The sequence below is a fragment of the Pagrus major genome, chromosome 3, assembly GCF_040436345.1.
Source record: "Pagrus major chromosome 3, Pma_NU_1.0".
Classification (NCBI taxonomy): domain Eukaryota; kingdom Metazoa; phylum Chordata; class Actinopteri; order Spariformes; family Sparidae; genus Pagrus; species Pagrus major.
Genome location: NC_133217.1, coordinates 19,446,141 through 19,465,420, shown reverse-complemented (window position 1 = coordinate 19,465,420; position 19,280 = coordinate 19,446,141). Strand labels below are relative to the sequence as shown.

Here is a 19,280-nt window from a genome sequence, read left to right as displayed (position 1 = left end):
ATATATTGCAAAAGCAACTTCCTTTCCTGTATAAAAGTCATCCTCTAGTGATTGCTCCTGCTGGAGCTGATCCTAGCTGTCACTGGGCGAGCGACAGGGTAAACCCTGGATAAGTCGTAAGTTCATCACAGGACTGACATATAGGGACAAACAACCATTCATGCTCACACTTACGGGCAATTTAGAGTGACCGATTAACCTAACTTTGCATTGTAGGAGGAGTACCCAGAGAGAACCCATGCAGATACAGGGAGAACATACAAACTCAGCACAGAAAGGCCCTGCCCCAGCTGGGTCTCGAACCCACGACCTTCTTGCTGTGAGGCAACAGCGCTTAAGCACTGCGACCCCTTGCATGGTAGCAAGCCAGCGAAATACTGATGTCATGAATCTGACTAAGACTACATTTTAAAAAATTTGGAAATGTTAATATTTAATTGACTCAGTTCATTAGAAAACTTAAAGGGGCTCTGTGAAACTTCTGTCTTGTACTGAAAGCTGGTCTTTAGTTTATGTTAGCGGACCGTATTTCTAAACTAATACCGCTTCTCCACTAAAATTAGCGAGTCTACACAGGTTTTTTAAACGCATGTCAACCCGCTAAAAATCACCTATTGACGCCATTCCCACTTCCCGCAGGCATGGCAGCCCGTCTGTGATTTTTATCTGAAGCGTCACGTTGTACATCACTGACGTCACGTTTCACGTCACAAATGCGCTGGAAACAATTGTAACAGAAGAGAAAACAACAACAGACCCATAAGTGTCTGTAAAACAGTGGATAAATCTTTTGAGCGACATAATCCCTGCGAAGTGACTCGTTTCACTATCATAAATTGAGCCATCCGGTTCAACAACATTTGGAAAGTCTAGAAGAGCCACACGATGAAATTATTTTATCCTCATTCAAGTTAGCTGGGCGCTAAACCGGAAGTTAGCCGGCTCGGTCAGTGATCCAGGTATTTTCACAGCCGGGAAGTCGAGCTTTTTTGGCTTCAAAACACCACTGAGCAGCTTTCATAGGAATGAACAGTGCTACACCTCCAACACTGTGTCCAGTAATAAAACGTCCTATATAGACCCCATCCCAGGTTCTTTCCTTATTTATGCGCCACCACCAGATGTTGATAACGCGTCATCACTTTGCGCGGTGGAATTTAGCGTGTTCACCCGCTCTTACGTTATGATCAAAGTGAAAAAAACCCCAGGTCTCCAGTAGAGTCAGTTGAACTGGGTGTAAATGCAGAGTTTACACATTCCCATTGCACACAAAAGCCCAATCGTAGTGGGATATTTGACCAGTGGAAAAAGGGTATAACGTTAGCTACTTCTGCTCTCTTTCTCTGGAGCAGACAGGGGCACTGAGACAAGACACTCAACACATCCTTTGGACTGGTACAGGAGTCGGGGATGGTCTTATTTTTCACGTCATATTACAGTCCGCTCACATATGGTCAATAAAAAAAATGATGAATAATGTAAATTGCTACAGATTGTTACATAGAGTTTTGAAGAAGTCACAATTTAAATATTTTTACAATATTAATGAGGTAATAATACAAAGTTATAAATATTAATTTGTTCCATAACTGAATAAACAAGTTGTTCTCAGAGGAAAATAAGGAGTATAACAGTATGGAATTGTTTACAGTTTATCTATTTAATTTGTTTAGGCAGAAAAAAATCAGTCATTGAAGATGTGATGGCACGAATGTGTGCCGTAATCAAAGCTAAAGGCGGTCCAACAACATATCAGTGTGACTTTTTTTTGGCCGGGCAGTGTATATATAGGTGCTTTTCTGAAATATTCCTTTGTCTGATACAATGGATGCCCAACATTAAACATGGTACAGTTCACCTCTTTCAACGAACTCACTTCTGTCATGTGTTCCATTGCCCCATACATAACTATTTTGCATCACGGCTGATGTGATCCCATCAGCAGATGGTCTCTAGTTGTACCTTTTTACTTGGAACTCAAAAATGTCCAACCTCCTACTGGAAAAAGTAGAATGGCATGCCACATAAGGTCAGAATTCTTACATGTGAACTAGGAGCAAATACATCTACACTTACTTCACTTTTCACTACGTCACAAAAACATTCATGGAGTTTGCAATTTTCACCTCAATTAGGTGCTTTGATAGCCATCCAAAGGTGTCTGGTCGTCCTCTGGCTGAATACTTAACCTCTCCTCTTGACAGAATTGATGAAGTTCAACTAAATTTGTTGGCTTCCTGGCACAGACTTGTTTCTTCAGCACAGTCCACATGTTCTTGATGGGGTTCAAGTCAGGACTTTGTGAAGCCATTCCAAAACCTCAACTCTAGCCTGATTGATCCATTCCTTTACCACTTCTGATGTGTGTTTGGATCATTGTCCTGTTGGAACACCCAACTGCACACAAGAGCCAATCTTCTGCTGATGATTTGAGGTTTTCCTGAAGAATTTGGAGATAATCCTCCTTCATTATTCCATTTACTTTCTTTAGATCAGCAGATCAACTGGCAGCAAAACAGCCCCACAGCATCATACTACCAGAACCATGCTTGACAGTAGGTCTGGTGTTCTTGGGGTTAAAGGCCTCACCTTCTCTCCTCCAAACATATTGCTGCTCATTGTGGCCAAACAACTCAGTTTTTGTTTCATGTGACCACAGAGTTTTCATCCAGAAGGTTTTTTCTTTGTCCATGTGATCAGCAGTAAACTTCAGTCAAGCTTTAAGATGCTGCGTCTGGAGGAAGGGCTTCTTTCTTGCATGGCAGCCTCTCAGCCCATGGTAATGCAAAACATGCTTGACTGTAGACACTGACACCTGTCTTCCAGCAGCTTCTAATTCACTGCAGACTTGCTTTTTGGTGGTTTTGGTTGACTCTTGACCGTCCTGACCAGTTTTCTCTCAGCAGCAGGTGATAGTTTGTGTTTTCTTCCTGATCGTGTCAGTGACACAACTGTGCCATGCACTTCATACTTATAACAGTTGTTTGTACAGTTGATCTTGGGACCTGTAACTGCTTTGAAATGGCTCCAAGTGACTTTCATGACTTGTTCAAATCAGTGATGTGCTCTTTCTGATCAATGCTGAGCTCTGTAGACTTTCCCATTGTAGTGTTTGTGGCTGAGTCTAATGGGTGCATCAAACCTTAAGTCTTATTGAAATGGGCCCAGATGTCCCAATGTCCTTCCCTCAACCCTATCTGATTGATTATATGTCACAAGTTATAACTGACTGAATATTCTGAATGTGCAAAGTAATTAGGAAGTTATCCAGTCACATTTTTTTGTTTACTGAACATGTATATTGGTTTCAAATACTGGTTATTGGTGTCCTTGATTACTGATAGTTGGTATTGGTATCGGCCCTGAAAAGACCATATCGGTCAGTTCTTATTTGAAACATCATATGGAGCACCAGAAGCCAACATTTAAACCCTCCAGTATAGTCTGACTGAGCAAAATAATACATATCTTTAAAATTTAATGGATACAAATGATCTGCTTTAAAGCTCTCTGTCTGAGCATTGCACAGTAATACATATTTCAATGGTTTGTGTTATTTGTGAGATAACTTTACACAGACCAGTATAGTTGGCGGTGGATACTGAGTGAATATGAGACACACATCAGACTAGTAGATCCAGTTCTCAGGCACAAGGTCACGAGACTCTCAGGCCGTTTACCCCCACACTACATTCTTACTGGGTTAACATGACATGGAGAAGCTTCCGTCCTCTCCATCTCCAGACAGCAGGCAGGAGACGGCCCAGGCTCCACACAGGCATTTCCCAAGGCACTCTGAATCCCAGCTAATGTTTCCTCACTTACTACAATGAATCCTTTTAGGAGTAAACAATCCCACACTGTAGCATCTTGTTCTCCACTTTCTTTTTTTTGTCTTACAGAGCAGGTCAGAGGTTACTGCTACCCCACAGACTAATGTGAGGAGAGACAATGGAGAGGGAGTAATGCGAGAGATGACCGTAGTTCTCACTCCACCCTTCCATGTTCTCATTTGACCCTTTTTCACTCTGTAGGTCAGGGAGGGACTATTTTAGCGAAAGGACTATAATATGTTGTCAACATGACCCAGTGAGTTAATTCAGTAGCATAACAAAGTAAGATACTATAACACTCCATTGACCCAGAGTCCCATATTCCTGTGGGACGGTCACCAAAATGAATAAAGGCACTACAATTACAAATAGTATTAACAACACACCTTTCTGTCTGTGGTACCACAAAGTCAAATGGGAAAATCCTTCTGCGTTCTCTTTGGGACAGGTGTTCGAAATTCTTCAACCCTGATTTAAAAAAAGTTGTGACTGTAATGTAAAATCTAAAAACAACAATCATTTGCAAATCCTTTTTGACATATAGGCATACTCATTTGAAAACAGTACAAAGACAATATATTTCATGTTTTACCTCATCGACTTCATAGATTTTTGTAAAAATATTGTGAATGTGATGGCAAACAATGTGTTTCAAACAAGTTGTGACAGGGGGAACATAAGACTGGGAAAGTTGTTGAATGCTCCAAAAAAAACCCTGTTCTGGCTCAGTGGTTCACAAGCAAGGATGTGGCAGGTTCACCACTTTGTCAAATGCAGGCAGGCTGTACCAACAAGGCTTGATTTAATCTAAGATTGGCTCTAATCAGAGTTTAGTAAAACTGTGTTTAATATGAGTGAATCCAGATTTGAAATCAAGCAGAGTTTAACAGGACCGTTAACTTTAGGCTTCTCTGTATTTCTTAATAAAATGTCACATTGTTTGCTGGTTAGGTAGTTTCAGGAATCATTATAAATTACTGCTGGTGATAACCCAACATTTCCTGATTGTTCTGCTAATAAAAGCTTTTAAATGACATTGGACTTTAATTGTGAAGAAGTTATAGGAAATAAAATTTGCATTTACCAAACTAATGGAGCTTGTTAGCGTGAAGACAGCAGGGAGGAAGAATGTTTGCAGCCATGGACCAGCCCGCTGCTTTTAAATGTCTTCTGCTCAAGAAAAGTGATGTTTAGTTAAAGACACACCTTGAAGCAGGTAGCCATGTTGTAACGGAGATATAAATCCCAGCTGCGCTGGACTGATGTGCCAAGTCAAACAAGGCCAAGCTAGCACATGTGGAAATGCCCAATTAGTTATCCAGCTGCATCTCTTTCACTGCCCTGTCTGACAGATGGTCCAGTGTTTCTGTTCAGCTCCATAACTGACTGAACTGGTATCTTCAATTCAGCAGCAGCATAAAACTCATTTGGTTTGAGTCTGTCCCTTAATGTATTCCAGTAACTTCATTATTTCACTCAGTTCATTTAAAAAAAAAAAAGACAGTCATGTTAAAAGTTAGGCTAAACCTCCCTAAGTGTAAGTTTAAAGTTAATACCAGATCACAGTTTAAATTGGAGTTAAAGTTTTGGTGCAACAGAATAAAATGTAATCTACATTCAGAGAAACAATTACACGGAGGTTCACCAAGAGGTTTGAATTGAATCCTTCTTAATTTTAAGCTAGTTTTAAAGTTTGCTGCAACAGAATTTAAACTTAAACCATGATTTAATCAGGTTTAAGAGTTCATCCTTGTTGGTGCAATCCAGCCTATGAAAATTTCGTGTCACGATTAAAATAATTGCGACTCACAAGATTATCAAAATATGCTTAAAATTCTTAAAATGGCACCAAAACATGGTGGAAGCACATAACCTTACATTTTAAGAAACTATTTCCATTGCATCACAGATCTGACACCTATCCTTTTTTAACGAAAATTGTTTTTTGAAAAACAGAATGTTTAGCAAACAGAGCTGTGTGGTGGTCACAGAGTTTCACATTTTAAGTCTTCTGTCATATTCGTATTTCTCTGAGTTTTAGGCTGATACACTTTAATCTACCTGACCCCAGAAGACGCTGCCAATCTCCAATATTCTCTCGATCATTTGAAATAATTCTACAATTGTCACAGAAAATGTTCTCAAAAGAGAGCTCTGATTGTCTGTTCCATCTAGTGAATCAGTGATCTTACTCTCTTTCCTCTCAAGCATGCACAGACCACACCTGCATGTTGAGAGCCAGTTTGTGGTTTATTCAAGTGGAGCTTTTAGCAGAAGAGTTGAAGCAACACATTTGTGCTAGTTCTTTGAATCCACTCTGGTGTATCAGGGCCCTGACATCTAGCTGAGTGGAATACTTTAGAGGCGCTGTTGCTTCAAAACCATAACCATAAAATGTCACCTCGTTTTACTCTCTCACCCATAAAACGTGCACATGTGAAAGTGTGCAATGTGCCATGCAGGGCGCTGGTGGTTAGAGAAGAAGGCTAATGACCTGATAGTGTTAATGTTAACTGTGTGAGTGTGAACAGCATTTCTGCAGCCAGTGATGTGTCACTGATTGAATAACAGATAACAATGAGGACAAATGCTTCCCTTGTTTGACTTCAGGCTAATAAAAGGGTTAAATGCTCACTCACATTCAGGACCAGTGTCAGCTGACCACTTCATATTTGCTTCACCCTTAAAGATAAAATATGTACTAATTCTGCATTATACCTTTTAAAAATGACTAGACTGTTATTAATTATTTTGTGGAGTTGTGTACTTACAGTATCTATATGTTTCAATTATGTTCAAATGCAGAGAAATCCACAAGTTTACAGTGTAACCGTGTGTTTCATTTGGTTGCCTGTCTTCCAGGATAAGAATGTCGGCGAGCAACACTAACAACTACAACATTACCTCATCTGTGAACATTTGTGCCATAGTCATGACAGATAGATATTTTATAGCTATGGTATGGTACTGGTAAGTTCACTTAAATTGAGTCACTGTTTATGCCAAAAGTTAAAAAGTAATCTCTTCTGTCAGTAAACAGCTCCAGATCAGAGCAAACTCCAATGTGACTCTTTGTGTTTATGCCTCCAGAAGTTCTGGCTCTGCCCCCGACTCTCTCCTCCAGGCCCGCTGGCTCTGAGCAGCTGAACAGTGGCTCTGCTCCGCCTGGACCTAACCCCCGCAACACTTTGATTGAGAGACCCCTGGAGGTAGAAATTACATAGTGTGTTTAAATGCTTGAGTTCATCAGATTCTTAGTCTTCTTAGTGAATTAAAAGGAAGAACTACATTTAAAACATAATTTCTTATTCATTTTTGAAAGGGTTGTTTTGTTGCTTTGCCATTTGAACCTCAGCTTGATTCGCTTTGAGGACTGCAGGCTGCAGTATTTCCTCGTCTTTAACTGAAAAGAAAAACTGTACTATTTGCAAACCTTCTGAAATGTGTAGGCCACCTATTCTGGTTGATTTATATTCATATAACCTGCTAGAATACTGTATGTGTATGATTAAATATTGATGAAAGCAAAGTAGTTGGCAAGATTATTAAGAGTAAACCTTACAATGGAAATATTCATATTCATATATACAGAAATTGCTGTTACTCTTTCAGAACACCCCCTACTGGATACATTATACATCAATACATACACATTACTTTACTTCCTGTCCATATGTAGGCGTAGCTTCAAAACAATAAAACTGTTCCACCAATATGGAATACGTAAGTGAGCACTTATGAATGTGAAAATAAAATTACAGCTTACATTATAATGTGAAAGAATCTTTTAACCATCAAGATCCCCATATGGACATTAGATAGATTCCAGACAAAGATGGATGACTGCAACACATTTAAAAACTGTTCATTATAACCATTATTTGTCACAATGCATCATTTGATCTGCCCACTACTTCAGAAGAAAGCACATGTGTAAATAGTAAAATGATTGATGTGAAATCCATTAAGCCATTTCAGTTTCACGGCCTTGGTACTGTTCATGCTGGCTCACTGGGATGCTCAAAAAGATCAGAGCTGTTGTTAATGTCATTAGTAACACCTGTGCTTTTTCAGCTACAAGTCGAACTAGACTCTTGGAGATTAATTTAGCTGCAAATGGAAAATGGACAAGCTCAGGAAGCAGCAGAGGAAGTGACATGATGCTGCACTCCAGTCGATTTCTAGCAGCCTTTCCCAGGAGAGACCGGCTGTGACAGGAACATTCATTCACTCTGAATGAGTAACATTTTATGTATTATAAAGAAGGGAATCAGGTCCAACTTCGACTCGGCTGTCATAGTGTTTATAACTGATGCTGTGAGACAGGTCATAGGATACTAAATATCCTGTATACTGTACATATTACAACAGTTAACAGAATTAATTACTTAACTTTCATATTTATTGAACTTCTTTACATAGATTTCATTTAAAGACCCTGTCAATGTCAGATGTATTCATTCTTAAATCTGCAGTAACTTTTTTAGTTGTGAACTACATTGACATTTTCCCTGCATCACCTGATTTGAACTAAACCGACTCAAACTTTTGGAGAAATGCAAACTCAGTGTGCTGGCCAATCGCATGAGCTGGTGATCAGACTCGCAGCATGAATGACTGAAACCACAGCGAGCGGACTAACATTCAAAATCCAAAAATTATACAAGATCTTTCAAATATCTGACCAGAATAGAAGTTATTCATTCATATTTAGCTGTTTGACATCTCCTAATTGACTGGATGGACTCACAAAGCAAAAATTTAAAAAGCCAAATGTTTGCCACATCGATTGAGGTAAGAAAGTGATGGAGGGTAAGCAAACAAGTTGTAAGTGACATTACTTGCCTTAAAATGATCCAGTATTACACCACAGTCTATGAACGATTTACTCACTAAACTTTATTCACACTAATGTATGAGCTGTGAAGCCCGTCTGAGAGCCTGTTTAAATTATTAAATGGCATGCTTCTAACGGCTGAATGAACCAGACGGCAGACGGGACTATCACCATAAAAAGGATGTTTATTTCTTGAATGTACAGACACGTGGTATGCTCTAACGATAGCGGCGCAGCTGCAGGGTGTTGCGCCTCTTCCAGGCGGCACGGCGGGAGCCTCCGATGGTCAGGTGGAACTTGTGGCCCTTGCCCAGGCCTCGGCTCTTCTTTCCTGCAGATGTCAGGCCACGCATCTCTCTGTGCTTGTGCACAGCCTTTGTGATCCATTGGGTGTCTGGGTTGCGTCTGACGGCCTTGTGGAAGGGGTCGATCAGAATCACCTCAAAGAACTTGTAGGTGGAGTCCTCGCCCACCCAGTAGGAGTTCAGCACTCTCAGGCCTCCACAGTGACGGCCAGCACGCTCCTACAAAGTAAACAGAGTGAGTGAATGATTCTCACTGACCCAATCAGTCCTGTGTAATTCCTACGCATATCGACACATAGACAAGGTAATATGGCACCATCCTAAAACTGCAAATTTAACTGTTTTGGCTGCAACTTATTTGATCTTCAAACACCAAGAAATCCTACAAAAAAGGTAGCATCGTAAGCTGAAGAAAACATACATCAGACCAGCAATACCTCAACCAGAGTGGGCCCTCATCGCCACACCCCGGTTTGAGGGAAACAATCCCAATCCCTGCATAGACAGTAACAGTGTAAACAAGCTGGTTTAAATTGCTGAGTAGTTTGTCCTAAAAAATTTCTGTGTACTAGCACGTTCTACGGTGGGGAGAGTGGACATATATAAACTTGACAGCATCTTTGGATTTTTTTCAAAAGTATTTAACTGATGGTTTCCTGTTTGTTTCGTTTCATAATGCTATTTTATATTTAAGTCAATGGAGAGTGTGGTTTGTTTTCCTCCAAAAAAAGGGGGCAGGAACTCGAACCCTGTTGAATGATGAAGTTCACAGATGTGCTGGTCTGATGTATTCTCATATTTAGCAGCTTACATCAAAGTCATCTGAATTCTGTGTATTTGTAAAGACTGATCATCTGCTATTGAATATGATATTAACTAGCAAAAGCCAGTAAATCATTACCAAAGACTGCTGGTCTAATGGCATCCACGACAGTTAGATGAGTTTAAGAATCCAAGTCCTTATTCAAACCTCATGAAAACAACTGAAAAATCATAATTGTCTAATAAAGTGATCAAAGTCTCAAAAGTATCACCTTGTACAGAATTTTCCAAAAATGTGGCCCGAACAATGAAGTGGGGGATACATTTTCTGACAGGACTACTGCAGCCACATGAATGTGACACCACTATCATACACTTCGTAGACCGACAATGTCCACAAACTGCAGCTTTCATAAAAAATGAGGAGATAAGTGATAACAGATCATATTTTGACTCATCTTTATAGGAAACTGGATTGTACATAAATGCAACGCAGCCATCAAACAACTTTAACTTAAATTCCTTGTTTTATTCAACCATCAGTCCTAAAACCAAGGATCTGAAATTTAACATGAAAAAGAAATGAATATAAAACTGACATTTCACTTCTTAAGGGACTTAAGTTTTTTTAATTTACTGGTTTGTATCAAAATAGATGCCCATTTTCTGTCAGTCAACTGATTAATCACCCAATCTGTTCAGATCTACATGTGTTACTGACATCAACGATGGTTCTGTGCTCTTCAAATAACCAAGCAAGTCATGACAGAATTAACTTATACTGAAGCAGCTAAATGCAATTTATTTAATCAATTACACCTGTGTTTTTCCTACTGCAACACGTCAAAATGTTTGGGAAACATTTATCAACACAAATACCAAGTTGTAAGGGGGTGTTCATAAATCTAATATGAAGCGCTACTAAATGAAGTGTATGACTAAACGAACGGATCAGCTCTCAGAAAATGGATATCTATGTCCTGTAATAGAAAAAGCAGCGTTTCTTGTGTAAAAATATTAGAAACTCAGGCTGCTAGCTAGTAGTTAGCCAGTGTTACACTCACATACAGCTCACTCTCATGTGTCCTGAATTATTTGGGTTACTACATTTAGCTAAGCCCATCACTTCCAACAATTCATGAAACACTGACAGCTCTTGGCACTCTGGAGGGGTGTTTTAAATCAAATTCATAAACTGTCCAGCTTGTGCTAAGTGCGCTTTGGTGCTCAAAGTGACCATTTATGAATGCACCCTATGTTAAGCCTTCAACCTTCAGTAAGTTATAAAGCAGCAACACATTAATAAGTTAGGGCAATACATTATTAAACTCTTGGTCTACTCTACATTCCACACATGTATGCTGCATTTACATTTGTAGTTGCCATACAAAACTAAACATGGGGTTTGACGCTCTGGCAAATGCAAACATAATACATTACAACATAAACATGTAAGTGAACTTGACGAGGTGCATGAAAAATCTGTTCATGTTAGCACACATAACATTGAATAATCAAATGACTTCATCTGGTTGCCTTTTCACTAACTGAGTGTGATTGTTCTTTTTGTGTACCCTCTTCAGTTATAGCTGGACTCTCTCCACCTCCCTAAAGTTGAATTTTGGTAAGTAATTTGCCAAAAAAGAAAAAACAGTAAACCAGGTTAGAGTGATAGCATTTTTCCCTTTCAATTTCTACAGATACCACAATAATAGTTATTGTGACAGACTGAGTATACAGGAAAGAGCTGGACCATACTGTTGGGTGGCGTTTCTTTTTACTATGTGACACTGTAAATGAGGGCTGGTCCTCAAATTTTCAAGTTTCAAGGCAAAGAAGGGTTGCGTTACCCTTTGTCATTACAAAGGATAACTTATGCAAACAATTTCAGGTGCAATATACACTGCATCTAAAGCTCATTTGAATCTTTGCCAAAGCAAAGAACCCATTGTTTCTCCTGGCCTTACAGCCACAGTCTAATACCCTCGTGAACGTACCTCAGCGGTGGACTGCAGACTGCGGGCAAACTTGATCTGGTTGACGCCATGGTGCACTGGCTTGCCATAGGTAGCACCCTTGGGCACAGGGCGTTTACGGCCACCGCGGCGCACACGGACACGATAGATAACGTAACCTGTTGAATCAAAAGAACAGTTAGCAAAGATGATGACGGATGACACACGAGCAAGTGTAACTCTGGGCTTGGCACTCACCCTGCTTGGCCTTGTAGCCCAGCCTACGGGCCTTGTCAGGTCTGGTGGGTCTAGGAGCACGGTGGAGGTTGGACAGCTGACGGTACTGCCAGCAGCGGACACGGAGCAAGAAGCGCATCACATCGGACTGCTTCTTGCGCCATAGCTCCTGCATATACCTATATGCTCCCATGTTGACTTATCTGCAGAAGAGAAACATCCATCTTTAAAACATGAACGTCTTTATATCAATTCAAAGATTGCTTTTGTATGATCAAGAAATCCTCTATACAGGGTTAATATTGGACAACATGCAGAGAGCATATGCAGTTAAATTTCTAATTAAACTGATCAGAGTAACATTAGATCATATTGGAGAGTTCATGTGGCATTAGGGAGCCTGCAGGTTCTTTACAACCAAAACACAGTCAATACTGCAGATTCTCTGCTGCCTAGCTCAGGTTAGAAAGTCTGTTTTAGATCAAAAGCGATTTGAAGGCTGTAACTTGGGTCATAATGACATTATTCAAGACCACCGGGACACCATACATACAGTGCTGAGGGCATTCTGTGCAACGATTTACAGAGTCACGTTTTTACACCTTATACTCTATTCCCTACAGTCGATACACATGAAGCGCATGGTATGGTGACCCAGGTGTCTTAACGTATGCGAGAATACTGTGAAAATATCCAAGGTGTAATGGCACACACATCCATGCTTCCTCTATAGCAGTTAGAAGTAAAGCTAGCATGCTAAAACCGTCCTCATAGCTTATCACTCCCGCTTCACCGGGATGCCTCCAACATTACTGCAGATACAATAAATTCATGTGCCAGTTTTAATTACATAAAAATCACTAAAATTATGGTAACTTTACACAAACAACAAGACAGCATGGTAAGAAACTAGCGTGCTAATGCGGCTAGCAGTGCCGTCGCTACCGGATTGAATGCATCTCAGCCCCGTCACAACAAGGCTATAATCAGAGTTCTCAACGATGTTAGTACTAAAAATAATCATGTCGTATAGATGGTTATTAAGTCGTTTAACAATTCCCTGAGTCAAACAGACAGATGAACGTATACACATAATGATTTTAATGGATTGCGTTTGGTAGAAAGGTATAGAAATACTCGCTTACATGATGGCGTACCAGCCGGAAAGAGAGAGCGTACGTACCCAGCGTGCCTTATGAAAACGACGGTGACGCATTTCCTTTGTTATGCTCATGGGAAATGTAGTCTTCGTGTGTTTTTTAAGGTTTGTTTTATTTTTTGTTCACACTCTTGATGATACTTTACTGTTGATTTCGAGAATCAAATACGCGCTGTCTCCCAAAATTACATTTATTTTGAAATCAGAATTTATTTCATCACATATAATCACATTGTAGAGTCTAGAGATAAAGCAACTGTTATGTCTGTTACACAGTATATTAGATAGCATAAGATTATTATAAAGTCAAACAAAAAGATCGTCTCCGTGTATTATTATTTTTATTGCCGTTTTTATTGCTGTTTATTGGTGTAAACTCATTCGGTCACGCATGCGCAGTGACAGAAAAAAGCCTTGTCAAAGCTGGTGGAGCAGGATGGATGCTCTGGTTGGGATGCTGCATTTAAAGACTTGATAGACGGCTAAATATCCACCCGATTCAAGTAAGGAACTTTAACCGAACCTACCAGCACATAACAAACAGTTTCCAGTCGCCAGTGAACGATCATTTGTGTGACGTGACACAGAATTAGTTGCTAAAGCTAGCCTGATAGCTAGCTAGGCTAAACAACAAAACGCTGTCACGGCGAGTCAATGCTAAGGGGAGAGTTGTTTTGATTTGTTTGAGAGGAGCTCTCGTCCATATTAATGTCATTACAGCATGATTTATAGCATGTGTGACATGTTTCAGACGAGACTATAATTAATGTGACGCTCTGTGTTCGTACACTGTAGGCTCGAAATGGGAAAAGGCTGTAAAGTTGTCGTATGCGGCCAGGCAGCAGTGGGTAAAACTGCCATACTGGAGCAGCTGCTGTACGGAAATCACTCTGTCGGTGAGTAACAGTGAATGGTCGTAACGGGGTCCCTTGCATCTGGTTGAAGTGAACTCTCCTTGTTCGGTGGAGAGTGTCTCCTCTGAAGTTGTTGTGTGTGTCAGGCTCAGAGTCCAGTGAGACCCAGGAGGACGTGTACGTGGCCTCGGTGGAGACGGACCGCGGTGTGAAGGAGCAGCTCAGGCTGTATGACACCAAGGGGCTCCACGATGGACAAGACCTCCCCAAACACTACTACTCTGTGGCGGACGGCTTCGTCCTCGTCTACAGTGTCGACAGCCTGGAGTCTTTCAAGAAGGTGGACATTCTGAAGAAGGAAATAGACAAGTCCAGAGATAAGAAAGAGGTGTGGTGTTCAAAGTTTGTGTTAACGACTGTCCCATTCTGCAGACAAGGTTTTACTCGACTCCGTCCCAGAACATATGACTGTGTTTCATATCTGCAAACATCCACAGCACATAGAAGAGCATCAGAGACATCTGCATATCCCCTCTAACTGACAGCTCTTAGTGTGGTTTCAGTTCATGTTCAGGTGGTTTCCATGCTGTTTGTACAGCTGTACATTGCTGTACCAACTGAAGGCCTCAAGAAGCCTGGTAGGTAAATGTGTGAACAGATAGAATTAGGACGTACATTGGTATTGAAACACTAAATGCAGATATGAGAATTCCAAGGTTGCCAGTTTGAGAAATTATCATTTGCTTTAATTCATACAGTTTAACAGCTTTCGCATGTCGGCCCTCATAATTGAGGATGTGTGTGCAGCAGAGGTGCAGAACACTTACCACCACAACTGCTTTAGAGCTTACACTTCACATTAATGTTTTCTATCCAGTAAGTATCTAGAAAAGGCAACTTGATGGAAACCAGTGAAATTATTTTTTAGAAGGCAACGTGCATGCAAGAAGCCCCTAACACTTGAATTGTTATCATGCATGAATTTCCTGCTTTTTCCCATCAAAATATTTAATTTGTGAAAAACTGTTAGACACTGCAGTTTATACAGGCACACATCCACTCATAAGAAGCTATGTCAGGACAAGATGAAATAAGTATTTATCAGCCACACAGGATCATGAAAAGAGACTCTGCATAAGTGTAGTAACGTAACCCAACAAATTCGACTGAACATAAGACAGAATTACCTAGAAAGTAGATAAAGGGGACTTTTTCTTACCTTGACGTGGCGGTTTCTTCCTGTGTGTGACTGATCAGATCAAGATGTATGAATGCTATTTGGGGATGTTTTTTTTTTTTGTTTTCGACCAAAAAGTATTGAAACCAACTCCACTGAACAGATGTTTTCTTTCACATCTTGCGGTTTCTGCTGAATTCAGTTCTTTGGAATTCTGACAATTACCCAAAACAATTACATCTGTGTCTGCCTCCAGTATTTGTTGATGAGCTAGATAACTCTTAGCTTGACAACAAAGCATTTTCACTTCTGCATGTGGCTGATAGAATGGTGTATGGGGCCAAGAAATCTCTGTTTCTAGAGGAGCATGCAATACCCCAATTTATGTGGAAAAAAATTCACTACAAGGTTACAAGGCAACTTTATTGTCCCTTTTTAAAACACAAGGGTTTAAAAAACAAAACTATGCTCTAGTCCGTTGTGCTACATCTATTATAGAAAATGGAGTGTTGATGATGAACTGAGGAGTCTCACAGCCTGATGAATGAAGCTGCTCTGTAGTCTGGTGGTCTGGCAGCAGATACTTCTGTATCTGTTGTCAGATGGCAGCAGGGTTCCAGCCAGCAGTTTAAAGGCTGGCTCCTCCCACTTCCTGTGGGCTCTCCTCTCTCTCCACTTTTAGCCAGACTGCCAGTATCCTATTTCTCTGTCAGATTTATTTAAAATAAAACCTTTAAAATGGCCATAAATACTTTGTTGCTGGCGGTGCTTGGGAGCTGGGAAGAGGGAGTCTCATTTTCATGTTACGCCAGGGTTTCCCCAAAGTCCTGGTCGTAACAGCTGTTCCTGCCGGTTTTAATTACCCACTGCAGAGCCCTGGGCCGTGATGAACCATGCCAGTTTGTGATGTTTCCAGTCAGGATGCTTTCTGTTGCTCCTCTGTAAAAGCTGACCAGAATCTGGCTCCAGAATGTAGCCTTTCTTAGTTTTTGCAGTAAGTGGAGCCTTTTCTGTGCTTTTTTTTTTAACCAGGGTGGTGATGTGTGATGACCAAGATAGGTTCTCAGTGATGGTAATTCGAAGGAACCTATAACTGTCCTCCTGCTCCACTGATGTAGAGAGGGGTGTGTGTGTCTTTGCCTCCTTCTTTCTAAAATCAACAATCAGCTCCTTGGTTTTGCTGACGTTGAGCAGTAGATTGTTCTCTGCATCACTCTGCACGACTGCTGATTTCCTCCTGATATGAACTCTTATCGTTGTTTGTAATGTGGTTGATGGTAGTGTCGTCCATGTACTTCACAACAGAATTCTCTAAATATTGGGATACAGGTTTTTCAGCCGTAAGTGATGATATACTGGGTGTAAAGCAGGACAATGTTGAATATACATTATTAATGCGTCATTGTGTGCATTCTCAGGTGACAGTCATAGTTTTGGGGAACAAGACGGACCTGCGAGAGCGTCGCCAGGTGGACCAGGAGGTGGCACAGCAGTGGGCGCGAGGCGAGAAGGTGAAGCTGTGGGAGGTGAGCGTCAGCGAACGCAACTCCCTCATCGAACCCTTCACCCAGCTCACCAGCCGCCTCACACAGCCTCAGAGCAAGTCTGCCTTCCCTCTACCAGGGCGCAAAAGCAAAGGCACCCCATCCAACGACATCTGAAACTCCTCTGCTCCTGTTAGTGAGCTGCATTCACCTCATATGGGAACAACGTGGTCAGGCCTTTAGTTTAGCAACATGGTTGATTCTGTGTAAATATACAGTTCTACAAAGTGGTAGTTTTAGGGGACTAGTTCAACATCTTGGGAAATGTGCATATTTGCTGTCTTTCTGAGAGGAGAAGGTTCAAACATCTGTGTGGTAGGCACAGAGCTGGGGTTGGCTCAGGGAAGCAGCTAGCAGTGTACAATCAAAAGTGGAAAAACTCGACCCACCAACACATTTAAAGCTCATAGATGAACATCGAACATCTCATTTGTTTAATCTGTGCACAAACAGAAGTGTTTGAAATAACATTTTTGGATTTTAGGGGTACTGAAGTGCTGAACTGCTTCCTGACAAACAACAGTTTATCCATCTGCCCAGTATTTCTGTGCAGTGTCTCCAGCTGTAGTCAGTGAGCACAGGTTTTAGTAGAGCCCGACCAACACACGAGATTTAGGACCAATATTATATTAGTAAAGAATTCCGCTATTGATCTATCGGGCGATAAACACACGTTTTGTTTTTGCAATGATCCCTCAAATGATGTTTTCAAACACTTGTGACTTGTCATTTTTCATAACTGCACATATCGGACAACATATACACCAATACTAATAAATCTGTGATAGGCCAATGTGTTTCAGTAATATCAGGCAACCCATAAATCATCCAGACTCTAGATTTTGGTGTCGTTTTCTTCACAGGCATGATGGGACCAAACCTGGCAACCTCACTGTGATAATGAGACATTGGGCTGCTGCTCCCAGCTGTTTTTTGCTTAGAAATGAAAGAAAAATATGTGCTTTAGAGGGCATAATGTAGTGGAACTGTTTGTGTTTTTGTGGAAAACAACACCCAGGTGTAGTGGCTGTTTGCAGCTTCCCGAAGCCTTTGTCATCACAGTGAGGTTGTCAGGTTTGGTAATCATCATGCCTTTACAGAGACCAAAACATGAACCTGTGCAGCTGGGTGAACTGATGTTTGTCAAGAAAATGGTCTAACATTTAACTCCCCTTAAAATCACAGAGTCATTTCTGTATTTCTGTTTATGTTAAGGTTAAACAAACAAGACAGGTGTTATTTAGATTTCTGTATAGAGCCAGGTTAACTGTTTCTCTGCCTCCAGTCTTTATGCTAAGCCCTGCTAACCACGTCCTGACTCCAGCTCTTTACTTCACTCAGACATGATACTGATCTTCTCATCTTGTTCACAGAAAGAAAGCCAATAGGCATATTTTCCAGCATGTTAACTAATCCAATGAGGATGCATGTTGTAGTTCATCTTCTGCAGCAATCATAAACGTGAGCCACAAACCAAATCCATATCTTTTAAACCTCGTTTCTGTACACGGTTGAACACTTCAGTGTGTAGTCAGTCCTTTCTTCAGTGCACCGTTGCGTGGATGAGCACTTTAGTACCAAAGATTTGAGATGACCCAAACACATTTGAACTGCTATTGTGAAATGTTAACTGTCCTTTTCATTTGAAATCTGTTTATCATTAAGTGAAAGGATACATTCAGATTTTGTACAAGTCTATGTTGCGTTAAAACAGCACTTACATTCCCATATTTATATGTAAAGAGTCATTAGTTGTTGTAATCATTCTTCCTCTCTGTCCCAGGGGATCCCAGTCTAGAGCCACCACATTAGATGATTTGTCTCGTCTAACTGAAGCTGTAAAAATGTGGATTTGTGCGAGGACGGGATCTCTCCAAAGTTGATTCAGACAGGGTAAATGTAAAGCAACCTGTAACTCTCTAAGCCAGGGTGTGAGATTGTTAATACAACTCTGACACTGTCCTATACGCTCACTGGAACAGTGCTTTCCATCTGGAATTGTGTACCTATAATGTTATTTCCCATCTGAAGTGAATGCAGCATGACTCCTTGTCCTGTGGCAGGACTCAGCTAGCCTTCGTCCAGTCCATCTCATTAAATATGGCCTGGCAGCAATAATATCCATGGTACGCCTTTACATGTGATGTATGATTCCATAATGTCTGTGTGGCATTAGTTGCACTCCTGTGTCGTCCAGCCTGTATAATCCAATAGGGCTACTAGTTCAAGCTGTGTGTGTAAAAGCCTTTCTAACAGTAGAAATGTCAGTGTTGAGAGGAAATATTTATTTTTTAACTAATTTATTTTTGTCACTTTAATGAGCCACATTCCTTCACTTTTGAAAATGTTGAAACAATGTTGAAGGATAATCTGCGCTGTTTTATGTCCTTTATGTTTCAAAGTAATAACATTTAATGTGCTGCTAGTAGAACAGAGTTAGTCAGATCCAGACCTGCACTCTGTAATCGTGCTGACCATAAATTATTCTCTGCTCTGTAACTCCGTCTTAAGATGCACTGAATAAACTGTAGTCTCTTCATATTTAATCCTCTGTTCATTGTGTTATTTTGGGGATGTTTCCTGAAGATGATCACATGTTTGAGGAGACAAATGATCA

The 19,280-nt window shown here is 40.7% G+C and overlaps 2 protein-coding genes across 2 annotated transcripts; one reads left to right on the top strand and one right to left on the bottom strand.

Moving 5' to 3' along the window:
* Positions 1-8,835: 8,835 nt before the first annotated feature.
* rpl15 (ribosomal protein L15) lies at positions 8,836-13,114 on the bottom strand. The gene is made up of 4 exons (XM_073462972.1): positions 13,075-13,114; positions 11,951-12,132; positions 11,735-11,871; positions 8,836-9,194 (listed from the first exon to the last, which is right to left on the bottom strand). The coding sequence occupies exons 2-4, from the start codon at positions 12,120-12,122 to the stop codon at positions 8,889-8,891; spliced, it is 615 nt and encodes a 204-aa protein (XP_073319073.1). The 5' UTR covers positions 12,123-12,132; positions 13,075-13,114; the 3' UTR covers positions 8,836-8,888.
* Positions 13,115-13,489: 375 nt separating this feature from the next.
* nkiras1 (NFKB inhibitor interacting Ras-like 1) lies at positions 13,490-19,209 on the top strand. The gene is made up of 4 exons (XM_073463620.1): positions 13,490-13,591; positions 13,884-13,984; positions 14,089-14,330; positions 16,538-19,209. The coding sequence occupies exons 2-4, from the start codon at positions 13,891-13,893 to the stop codon at positions 16,778-16,780; spliced, it is 579 nt and encodes a 192-aa protein (XP_073319721.1). The 5' UTR covers positions 13,490-13,591; positions 13,884-13,890; the 3' UTR covers positions 16,781-19,209.
* Positions 19,210-19,280: the final 71 nt, after the last annotated feature.